Raw genomic sequence first — 12,500 nt, 5'->3', positions numbered from 1 at the left:
CAAAATGTAGAATTCCTATGATGCCTGTTCCTGCATCATAAATTCAATTTGAAGAAAAATTGACCAAGTACAATTTAACCTGGCATAACATGTCTGACTTCTCCAAAGTGGTATTTTTACAATCAGATGTCTCCAAAGTTGGGTATACCTTTTAAGCTACGAAAAGTATCAATTCCTCTAAATACTAGCAATGTCAACTATACTCACGATAAACGTGATCTAAATTCCCTTCAGTTAAAAGTATTTGACTGGGAAAATGAAAAGGGTATGTTAGATGACAAACTATATTCATGGTGACACTGCCTATTCCCAGTTGCCACAGACCTGAAAAGGATGTTATGTAAGATTTAACATTAGATCCACCAAATGAGAACGCCTTTAGTGATTTCACTAAGGCATACATACTTCAGCTTGCACAAGACCTATGCAAAATTCTCAACAATCCCTTGCAAATGGACCCAACTAAGTTCGCCACTGCATTCACCCTACTTTTACTAGCACCTTAACAGTTGCATAGAAAAATCATTACCCATCCGTGCCAAATGTAACTCTGAATTTGGAAATAAGCGTTTGTGGTGGAACTCCCAAATTAACAAACTATACAACAAAAGGAAAATAAAAACAATGTGGCAAGTAAGCCCCATTTACCTACTTCTAAATTATACTGAAACATGCCAGCAAGGAACTTATTACGAATACCAGAAAATGTAAAGCAGAGTATGAACTTATGGTTGCTACAGATTACAAAGTAAATTACATACCCTTTTTTTCCAGCAAACTAAGGAATAATGTCCACCAATGCACTGAGCTCATGCTTAACACTACCTATTCTAATACCAAGGATACAATTAATATATCAGCAGACAAATTTAATGCTACTTTTACCCCAACTACCCACACTGTTTTCCCCACTATCCCTGAGAATTAAGTTTCCCCTGAAATCACCACGGGACAAGTTTTAGAATCTTAGAATCCTTGTCAAAGGCAAAAATAACACCTCCATAGGATATGACAACACAGCAGGCTGCATTCTCATCAGTGCCAAATACGCTGAGCATCTACTTAAACTGTTCAATGTCAATATAGCTAAAGGATTTATTCCTTATGTCTGCAAAACAGCCACTGTGACTCCCCCACACAAGGGTGGCTTCTCTACAAACCCAGGTAATTATAGAGCCATCAGCCTTACTAGCCTTTTATGCAAAGTTATGGAATGTTATGCAGATATAGGCAACTTAACTAATGTAAATCCCAGTCAGTTTTGGCAGGTCCTATTTCCTGAACCTAGTAAGCTTATTTGATAAGATTACAGGGGCTGGGAACAGTGGTAACTCTATGCACACTGCTTATCCTGACCTGGGCGGCCAAGGCTTTTGACACTATCCTCCATGTTGGTATTACTGAAAAATTAGACAAGCTTAATGTAAACCCATACATTGTCTGACAGATTGCAAATTGTCTATCCAACAGATCCCAAGTTGTGAAAGTTGCTTGTTCCCTCTCTGAATGTAAAATTGTAGCTAGTTGGGTTCCAAACTGATCATTTCTGAGCCCTCTTCTGTTTGGCATTTATTTTGCAGATATCCAAGCCTCTGTCCCACAAACGTAGTTGACCAGCTTTGCTGATGACTGCAAACTGGGCACGGTTATCTGCTCATCCACTGCTACAAAACAGCTCCAGTGAAGGCTGGAATATGCACATACACGGTGTATCAAAAACATTGTCAACATGCATGGCTTTGGGACCCACTGAAATCTGATGAGTAGAATAAGGTAAACAAACTGACACATCCAAAGATGTCTGTATTATCAGCTCTGACAGGGATACCACGTAAGGGACATCCAGATCCAATATCACCTGATCTGAAGGTCAGATCAAAGAATAAGATACCAAAAGGAGAGTAGGAGAATCTGGTCCCACCACACTGAAATGGTGGTGGGGTTGATGGGGTAGAATCGGAAGTACCTCTAACGGAGTCCGAGTCTTCAGAAAGCTCCTCATCATCCTATCAAAATCAGCTTCTGCGAAGCTTCTCGAACACTGCACTAATCAAAAAGAAGATGCTGCTGAGTGCATAAATTTATAAACAAATATTGTCAGTGTAAACCGATTTACTGAAAACTATTTCAATTTGTTCTACAATTCTATGCTCCACATTCTTCAAAAAGGCTTCTGAAGAGGGTGCTAAACTGATATGAAAATATGCTGTGTTTCCTTTCAGCCATATTTAATGCTAAGTAATGTAAAAGTTATCCTACTCATACATGTTTTGTAACTACAACATCCACCACATTACCTGTCCCCATCAGTGTACATACAGATAAATAAGCATGCAAAACTCCAGCCATAAAACATGACTCTTTCCATATTTGCACATCAGTGTCACTGACAAGCATATAATCTCTACATCACTGCTACACACCAAACTAGACTTTACCTCCTTTGTGTATGCTATTCCCATATTAAAAATGACATCCAGTGACACTGTTAGTCTCAAGTGACAATGAAATCTCATTTATATGTCGTGACAGCCTACAAATGATGAAGTAAGTTAGTGGGATGTACCCTAGTTCCTCCACTCGCTCCCTGCTTTCTATTTCTCTTTCCCAGTCTCCCAAAGAGCACTGCCATCTGATCTTCTTTACAGACTCCCTCTGCATAAGTGGAGCTAAATTTACAAATCCCTACAGGGGTACTGCAGTTGCAAAGAACTGTCACCTGAGCTTGAAAAAGCTGAATGTGGAGGGGGCAACAGCTCATTCTTCTAAACAAATTTCTATAATAGTCCTGCTGCATAAACACTGATTATCATTATTTTGTGATGAAGGTTGCTTTAAGGCTACTTTCCTGCAAACGTATTTATTTATTTATTTATTTATTGTCACTTTCTTTTACCAGGAGAGTCTGACTGGGCTTGCAGTTCCACTTTCAGAGAAGGCACTGGGGAAAAACTCCTTGAACAGAGAATTCCAATGTCCCTTTGCATTTATACAGATAGTAAATAGTGAAAGATTATTACAAAAGCTAAAACTGTGTTGGTAAATAAGGGACATGTTTACAATATATGCAAGATACTAACAATTTTTAGATTAGAATACATTTTATGTTCAAAGAAGAACAGACATTATTATGGATATTATTTACAGGCTTTATTACCGCAATATAAGCATCCAGAATGAGAATGAAAAAATATAACCTTTGTTAGACTTCCATACTGAGAATGCAAAGGAGAAAGTGTGCTGCGGTAAGGCTTCTACATACTTCAAAAGGGGGAAACAATTGTAATCTTAAAACTAACGAGGCCCAAAAAGATAGTACTCTTCTGGATAAGGGAATCACTTAGCAATAGAGTAGATTTGAAATATATGAAAATTTTTAAGAAAACACTTGCTAATTCGTTGAAAAAGTCTCGAGCAGAGCTGGAAACCAAGAGATCAGTGCCGCAGCAAACTAGATCTGGGGTAATTCCAGCAATGCATCATGGGATAAGGGGCTTGGTCTCGAGCTACTGGTAATCTTTGAGCTTTGCTAAACGGCCGTGTCGGAGCCGAGGATCGGCTCCAAACCCATCAGTGAAGAATGAACGGCGAGATTGAACAACTTCACATCAATTTTTAGATTAGAATACATTTTATGTTCAAAGAAGAACAAACATTATTACGGACATTATTTACAGGCTTTATTACCACAATATAAGCATCCAGAATGAGAATGAAAAAATATAACCTTTGTTAGACTTCCATACTGAGAATGCAAAGGAGAAAGTGCGCTGCGGTAAGGCTTCTACATACTTCAAAATGGGGAAACAATTGTAATCCTGTCAAGGTCTGTTAGCAAAATATAGAACTAGGTTTCTGTGGGGCAAAGTTAAGGCCATAAATGTAGGAGGTAACAAGTGCAGAGACCACAGCTTTATTCCCTACCCACAAAGTATACTTTGTAGAGAAAAAAAACCAAAACAAAACAAAAGGACTTGTTGTACTACTGCCTTATGAAAATAAGATAGACTTCAGCTTTGCTGTCACTCAATCAATAAATTAGTATATTACATGAATGCAAGACCGGAAAACAGATCGAGATTTTTCCCAACCAAAACCTCATGAATGCAATGCTGTTTCACCCCAGCAGTTATAGGACAGGCAAGAATTGCATAGAGTGCTAAGTCAGCTTCTTATGCTCTTTTTCTCTTTGTAAAGGTACTGGATAGTTCCATATGCTCAGAATAACAGCTGACAGATGCACTTTCAAATTAAACTCGGCATACCTGGACACTAAGCAGCTTCTCAAGCCGCTCTTGATCTAGCTGAAGTTTCTCTTCACGTCGACGAGCATTTAATTCTTGCAATCGACGAAGTTGTTGCTGCCTTCGTTCCAGTTTTTCTTCGGTTGTGAACGAGCTCACCAAAAGTTTGTTAGAGAACGGAAGCTGCATCTTATGCACATTCTTTTCATAGAAATCTGGTGATCGCCACTTCTCTAGTTCTTAAAAAATGTGATATCATATGAGAATCTATATTACGCTATACAGCTACAAATATATACAATTACACATATTCTAGTAAAATAGACTATCAAGAGATTATGTCATTTATTCTGGATTTGCATGATTAAATACAGTTTATAAAAAAAAAATTATTTGCACCAAATGAACAGGTGAAGCTTGCACTATAGACATCAGCTTGACCATTTTCATAATTCAAAAGACTGCAACTTTTCAATAGTCCAAAAAAAGGGACCTGCAATAATTTTAATGAGCTGAGATAAATCCAAACTAACCTATCAAACAACTTAAAATGTGTGTGAGAAAATGTTCAGGCACATAACAACTAATAATTCCTAATGCAGTTGCACAGATGTGAATAAACGTCAAGCTAGGAAGACATTTAGAACTGAAAACTCCATACAAAATTCAAAGTAATAAAATGTCACAAAATGTGTAAGTTCTGGGACACTGGTATAAATTCACATACTTCAAAAGAAAAAAAATCAACAAAAGTTCTGGCAAAAAAAAAAAAATTTCAATGATAATGAATAAATCCAAGGTAAACAAACTAAAGGCTGAACTACCAGTTGTGTAGCACAGGGGGAATAAGCCATAACTGCAGTCCTCACAAGCACCGTTTGACGAGAGAACCCAGGTGACTGAAAAGCCAGAATCAAATGACAAATGTATGTAGATGATACTCCTAACCCATCTCTGTGGAGGAATTCAATTACTGCCCTGCTACAGCAGCAGCACCTGGTGGATACCTGGGGGTTACCACTCCAAAATTCAATGAAAACACAGCAGAAAGGAAAGTACAGTTGTGTACACTAACCATAAATGTAGATGTTCGAGTGTATTCACTGTTGCAGTCATCACACTTGGGTTATCTACTTGCAGGTAGCCCTCAGTCGGACTGAATACCAGAGACTTAGTATTTCTGTACTGGTTGCTGTCACTCCAGGACTGATGTCAGGTTGTCAGGGGTATACAAACAGGCAGCCGATGCCATTACATCAGTTTTTCTTGCACCAAATGTCAGGAGGCCTCCAAATAGGGGGCTAAGTTATGGTGGGGAAAAAAACAGTAAAAAGTAAATACCAATACCAACACCCTAGAAAGGGGTGAGTAGAGGAGGGAGAGAGATAGAGATAGAGAAAGACAAGGGAGCTGGAGGGAGGGAAACCAGGACTGCAACAGTGAATACACGCGAACATCTACATTTATGCTAAGTGTACACAACTGTATTATGTTCTTCGTGTTTCACTGTTGCAGTCATCACACTTGGGTTGATTCCTAAAGCTGAGGAAGAGTGGAGGCAGTCAAGAAGAATTGGGGCTGGCTAATATGCCCTGCAGGACTGCAGTTGCAAAACCCGCCCTGGGACCTATGAGGAAACCTTTGAGAAAACTACATTTGAAAAAGATAGGCAGGTGGTAATGTTTGGTGAAGGTGTGTACAGAACTTCAGGTAGCAGCTTCCAGGATGTCCCTGGTAGGAACTCCCCTGACGAATGCTGTAGAGGTAGAAGTTGCCCTAGTGGAATGTGTTCTGATCCCCAGAGGGGTTGGTTTCCCATGGTGCTTGTAGCAGAAATGGATGTAGTGTGCTATCCATTTGGAAATTGTTTGCTTTGAAATGGCCTTGCCCTCTACCCCTGGCACAAAGCTGACTAGTAAGTGGTCAGATCTCCTGAAGGGCTTAGTCCTAACAAGGTAGAATCTGAGCTGTCTGTGCATGTCCAAGGAGTGCAGGATCCTTTCCCCTTTATTTTGAGGATTAGGGAAGAAAGATGGCAAATGGAAAGACTGGTTTAGAGCTACACTGGACACTACTTTAGGCATTAAGGAAGGAATAGTCCTGAGGAAAACCCTGTCAGCCGCTGTTTTCCAAGAGAGGAATTTTAACTCTGCTGATGCTGCAGGCTCAAAAGGAGGTAGTGTGAGCTTTTCCAGTACAAAGTTAAGGTCCCAAGCAGGAGTGGGTGCTCTCCTTGGCGACCTTAAGTTGTTAGCCCCTCTCAGGAATTGTTTGATAAGAGGGTGAGAGAAAAGAGGTGTCTTAGTGCTGTAATGAGCTGAAATGGCAGAGGCATGGATCTTAATGGAGAAGGATAGGCCTCTGTGGTAATCCAGGACAAGAGGCAGGGAGGGCAGAGTTGTGTCCTCCCCTTTGGACTGAACCCAGGAGCATTACCTTTTCCACTTGTCAGCATAAGATTTCCTTGTACTGGGTCTTCTGGCTTCAAGTATGACGTCCAGCACCTGCTTGCTTAGGCTGGTTACTGGGGAAGAATTCAAGGAATAAGCCAGGCTGCAAGATTTAGGGTTTGCAGTTGTGGATGCAAGATATGTCCCCCCTGATGAGAGAGCAGGGTTGGGTTCTTGTGTAGGTGCCAAGGTGGCAGGCGACAGACTGCTCAGGAGTGGGTACCAGTGTTGGCATGGCCAGTCCGGGCCAATCAGAATTGTCCTTGGTCTGTCCTGTCTTATCTTGAGCAATACTCTTGAGAGAAGGGGCAGAGGGGGAAAGGCATAGATTGAGAGGTTTACCCACAGGAAGGATAGGGCATCCACTTTCCAGGCCCTGTTGTGAGGTGTCTTGGTGCAGAATTTGCTGAGCTGGTGATTGCAGGGGGAGGCAAAGAGATCCAACTCTGGGGTCCCCCATTTCTGAATCAGAAGGCTGAATGTGCTGGGGTCTAGTTGCCACTTGTGTGGGTCTAGGAGATTAAAACTTCAGTCGTCTGCCAGTGAGTTTTGTTTGCCTGGCAGGAACTGAGCTTGCAGCTGGACCTGCATGTTCAAGGCCGTGTTCCACAGGCCCATGGCTAGCCTGCAGAGTGGGTACGAATGAGTTCCCCCCTGCTTGTTGATGTACCACATAACTGTGGTGTTGTCTGTTTTTATTAGCAGGTGTCCTGGAGAGAGTAGGGACTGTTAGAGCGTGCTGCATCGCTAGCATCTCTTTTTGGTTGACGTGAAAATGAATTTGACTTGGGCTCCAGTGGCCCTGAATGCACTTGCCGTCCATGTGTGCCCCCCATGCATAGTCTGAAGCATCTGTGGTCAGGGTCTGGGTGGCATGGGGTTGAGTAAAAGGCAGTCCCCAGTTGTGGTTGCATGCGTCTGCCCACCAAAGGAACTCTGTCCTTAGACTGGGTATGATAGGAATGACTGTTTCCAGGTCCTGAGAATGTTGGCACCAAAGCCTTTTTAAGTACCACTGAAGTTTCCCCATATGCAGTCTTGCATATGGAATCAGCAGTATACATGAGACCGTGAACCCTAGAGCCTACAGAATTTTTCTTGTGGATAACTGGGTTCTTGTGGCCATTTGTTTGAAGTAGGCTGTCAGATAAACTTGTTTTTCTGAAGTGAGGAATGCCATCTGGGATGCTGTGTCCAAGCTTGCTCCCAGGAATACAATCTTTTGACTGGCTACCAGTTTTGACTTCTTTTCGTTGATGGTGTACCCCAGGGAAGTGAGAAGGCTTTTCACAAATGTCAGGTGCTACAATAGCAATTCCTGACTGTCCGCCTGAATCAGGCAGTCGCCCAGGTATGGGTAAATTTGGATATTTCTCTGCCTGCAGTATGCAATGGCTGGAGTCAAACATTTTGTGAATACTCTGGGCACAGTGGATAAGTCAAAGGGAAGTGCAGAGAACTGATAGTGCATTGATCCGGCCCTGAAACGAAGGTATTTCCTGCAAGACTCCCTTATAGGGATGTGCAGATAGGCTTTTGTAAGTCTAGGGTGACTAACCAGACATTTTTGGCTAGCATGGGTAGGAGCTGTTGCACAGTAAGCATTTCGAATTTTGGTACCACCAGGAAGGTGTTGAGAATTGAAAGATCCAGGATTGGGTGCCAAGAGCCCTCTTTTCTGGGTACCAGGAAGAGTCTGGAATTGAATCCTTGACCTATCTGTTCCACAGGAACCGTCTGAAGAGCTCTGATGGATAGCAGGGATAGAACTTGGTTTTGAGCCTCTGCCCACTGGTTTGGAGGAAGGTCTGGAACCCTCTTGGGGTTGGCAGTGAGTGGAAGTAAAATTTGTATCCCTGGGATACAATGTTGAGAACCCATCAGTCTTGAGTGATGGATATCCAGTTCTTTGCAAGAAGGGCAAGTTTTCCTCCTAGGAGCACAAGCAATTGGGTGGGGGGGGGGGAGTGGAGAGGGGAAGTCATTGTGAGTTTTTCCATAGGGAAGTGGCTTACCACTCCCTGATTTGGGGGTGGGGGCACTCCATTGGTTAAATCTCTGCATACCCTGAGACTGTGATCTGGGAGGTCTGTTTCCCCTGAGTCTGGTTTGAGATGGCCTGGACGGGGCTGGAAAGGACCAGTGTTTGGAAAGGCAATGCCTACTGAATCCACGGGGTTGCAATTATTTTACAGTCTGCATTGCCTTAGCTTTTTCTTCCATCTTTTTAAGAACCTCTTCTGCTTGGTGCCAAATAAACTGTCCTTGTTCAAAGAAGCGTCTAATAACTTTGATTTGACATGGTCTGGCAAGGTCTGCTCCTTGAGCCAAGTCTTCTCAGTACAGAACCGGTGACTGCTGCCCAGCAAGATGACTCTAGGGCGTCAAAGCCACACTGCAAAGTATGCTTGCTGACTTGGCTTGCAGAGTGCATAAGCTCCTGCAATTCCTTATTTTCTGCACAGTCTGTAAAGGTTGTCATTTTTTGTTTAATAAATTCCATAATATGTTGCTGGTACTTCAGCATGTGCAACTGACAATTTAATGCCCTAATAGCAAGAGTAGCAGAGGTATATATCTTCTTACCCCATCTGTCTAAAGCTCTGGAATCCCTGTCCGAAGGGGTGGGATTCTGGGCCATAGTTGCCTTGATACCTTTAGGCCCCTGAGAAATGATCTCTGGGCCAGCAGTAGGATTCCTGAAAAGAAATTTGTGTCAGATACTCTGTAGTACCTGTCTGGTTTCCTAGAGGCAGGATGTAAGGTATCAGGAGTAAGACTGGATTCCATGAAAACATCATCAACAACCTCCAGGACAGGGGGTATTGTTAAAGGCCTGTTCTGTGGCAAATCTAGGAATTCACTGAGTCACTTTTTGTACTGGGGATACTCTTGGCATTCCCAGTGGAAATGCTCTCTTAAAGTAAGTAAGATTTCACCAAAAGAAAAATCCTCTGAAGGGGAGGCAGAGGGAATGGATTCCTCTGCATCTGAATCCTCATAAGCAGATAAGGGCATATCTTCATAATCAGATACCTCAGAGTCATCAGACTCCTGGTCTGTAGAAGCTGCAGGGGACTGGTCTCTTTTCCTCTTAGCAGGGGAAGGCTGACTTCCCCTAATCAGCGTAATAAGGGTTTCAGCCATTCTAAGCATTTGTCTTTGAGGCATGGGAGGATGTGCATGTGCTTTGGTCGTCGGTTTTCTAGGAGTAGCGCATACTCTAGGCCTAAGAAACTCAGTAGTTTTAGATAAAAAAGTCGTCGGTTTGAGTCGAACATCAGTACAGCGAAGAACTGTATCAGAATCCAGTGCCTGCATAGCAGCTCCGGACCCATCCAAGGTAGAGACATCCGCAGGTTCCATAGTCGAAGAAAAGTCTCGCAGCATACTGGACTCTGAATGGGTCTCGGTAGAGGCCTGCGAATCCACAGAAACGGGCATCAGGGGCTGCAAAAGCACATCACTGAGAACCGGTGAACTGGCGACTAGCTTAGCAGAAGCATCATTGGCAGCTTTGGACCTATATGGTCTGTCTTTACCTTTACGCTTTTTCAGAATTTCGGTAGTCAGATGGCTTACCGATGCCATTTCAGAATACGGAGATCAACAGTGAAAGAATTTAGCAAAAATGAGAGCTGGATAACAAATGGTTTGGGCATTGAACAAAGCACAAAACCGACAGCAAGGTACGTCGTGGTCTGGGCCTAAACAGGTAACGCAGTAATAATGAAAATCTCGGTATGGTATTTGCTTTCCACAGGCAAGACAGTTGTTACCTTTTTCTGAAATCGGTTAGAGCAAGAAAAAAGGATCCCCAATGGGTTTCTAAGACTTCAGGATTAATCAATTTGTAAAATTCAGGTAGCGGCAGACCAGCACTTGTGAACTGCTTCTGCTTCTGGCTCTTCGGAAAGAAAGACTGATGTAATGGGGTCGGCTGCCTGTTTTTATACCCATGATGAACTGACGTCAGTCCTGGAGTGACAGCAACTGACGCAGAAATACTAAGTCTCTGGTATTCGGGCCGACTGAGGGCTACCTTCAGGCAGCTAACCCAAGTGCGAGGACTGCAACAGTGAAACCCGAAGAACATATACCACCAACAAGAAGCACTTATGTACTTTTGAAAAAGAAGTGAAAAGGTGTAGAAGCATGTAACTACATAACCTCGGCAAAGCAGACAAATATAATTTATCTTCAAGTCTGGAACAGACAGCTCTTGTGGAGCTTGGGATTAATGAAATTGTGTCTATCACAATTTTTTATCTTTTATTAAAGATGAGGGCAACTAAACAAGGACTACATTTATTTGGTTTAACCTTTATGATGAAGTATCAATTTGTGGCCATGCATGTGTAATATTTGTGTACTACCGCTTGTGTACTGCTGCAACATGGGTTTGTATGATGGTGTCAGTTTAACTTCTTATATGTATATAATGATAAATTAGTTTTAGCTTGTTTTATAGATCTGATGAAGTCTAGTTGTTACAGTAGATGACAGCACTTAATTGGCATTAATGATCCATCCGGCATGTATTGTTTATGGTTTTAGTAGTCTTAACGTGTGGTTGTCTGCCTTGTCTGGTTACAATTTAACTTCTGTCTGACAGAGTTAGAGGAGATTAGCATGTTGTTCTTTCGGCTTTTCCCGGTTAGGGGTCGCCACAGCGGAACTCCGCTCCGCTAATGATTGGCAAAAGATTTTTACGGTGTGGAGGTGCCAGCTCGACGCCCAACCTTCAACGAAGGCACGCCCATTTACGCATGTCCTTTGAATGCCACTCGACCATGGGGAGGATATGCAGACTCCACACAGAAGGCGCTCCAGCCGAGAATCGAATGGGAGAACCTCTTGCGGTGTGGAGACAATGCTACCGTTGCACCACCGCAGCTTATTAGAGGAGATTAATATTTACAACAAAAAAGAGAGGAAAAGAAAAACCCCATCCTGCAAGATGCTGGAAATAAGATCTTCACCCTCACTTTTCTTAAAGAATGAACAGACCAATAAGAGAACAAAGGTAAGACAGCTGCAAGAGAACAAGGGAAATAAAGGCTAATCCCATAAAATGCAAAACAGACATGCATAGTTTGTTTGCGTTTTTCGGCTTTTCCCGGTTAGGGGTCGCCACAGTGGAACTCCCGTCCGCTAATGATTGGCAGTAGATTTTTACGTGCTGGCTTGCCGGGCCTAATGCACAACCTTCAACGAAGGAACGCCCATTCACACATTCACGCATGTCGCCACACAGAAGACGCTCTGAGAATCGAATGGGCAACGTCTAACTGTAAGGCGACAATGCTACCGCAGCACCACCACCGCAGTCCAACAGACATGCATAGTAATATTTTCAAAACTATTTTCAACATACAGTTGTTAGTATTCTATTTTTATTTACTTATTTAGTTTACATTTTGTTGACCTTGTTAACCTTGTCCATTTTCAGGTAAGACTTGCAATGTAGCAAACAGTAAAAGTACATGAGGAAAAGGACAGCATCCGTTTACAAAAGATTACAGTTAATACTAAAAAAGAATAACCATGAAACAGACAAACTGATTATGTTTTGAGCCTACAATCAAATGTTCAAATGTAGTCTAAAATAACTTACTGTAACTTGCTAATAAATTGGTAAAAAAACATTCTGTAGTCAGTGGACAATGAAGTATTCATGTATTACAGCCTCCAGCAAATAATTAAGTTTCAAATGTGATACACGGGACCCAGGACAGACTAGGGACCTTACTGTTGGAGTAGGCAATGGGTAAAAGTGAGTGCATAACTTCAGCTCTCCCACTGT

At 42.3% G+C, this 12,500-nt stretch overlaps 1 protein-coding gene across 1 annotated transcript in view; it reads right to left on the bottom strand.

Annotated features, from left to right (window-relative positions):
- ACTR5 (actin related protein 5) overlaps positions 1-12,500 on the bottom strand; it is a 285,428-nt gene that overhangs the window by 242,013 nt on the left and 30,915 nt on the right. The window contains exon 4 of the mRNA XM_044090379.1: positions 4,266-4,483. Coding sequence (XP_043946314.1) covers positions 4,266-4,483 — 218 coding nt within the window. The remainder of the gene's footprint in view (positions 1-4,265; positions 4,484-12,500) is intronic.

Source organism: Protopterus annectens, chromosome 12.part0 (genome assembly GCF_019279795.1).
Source record: "Protopterus annectens isolate FY-2018-M chromosome 12.part0, PAN1.0, whole genome shotgun sequence".
Taxonomy (NCBI): Eukaryota; Metazoa; Chordata; order Ceratodontiformes; family Protopteridae; genus Protopterus; species Protopterus annectens.
This window is presented reverse-complemented; position numbering and strand designations above follow the sequence as displayed.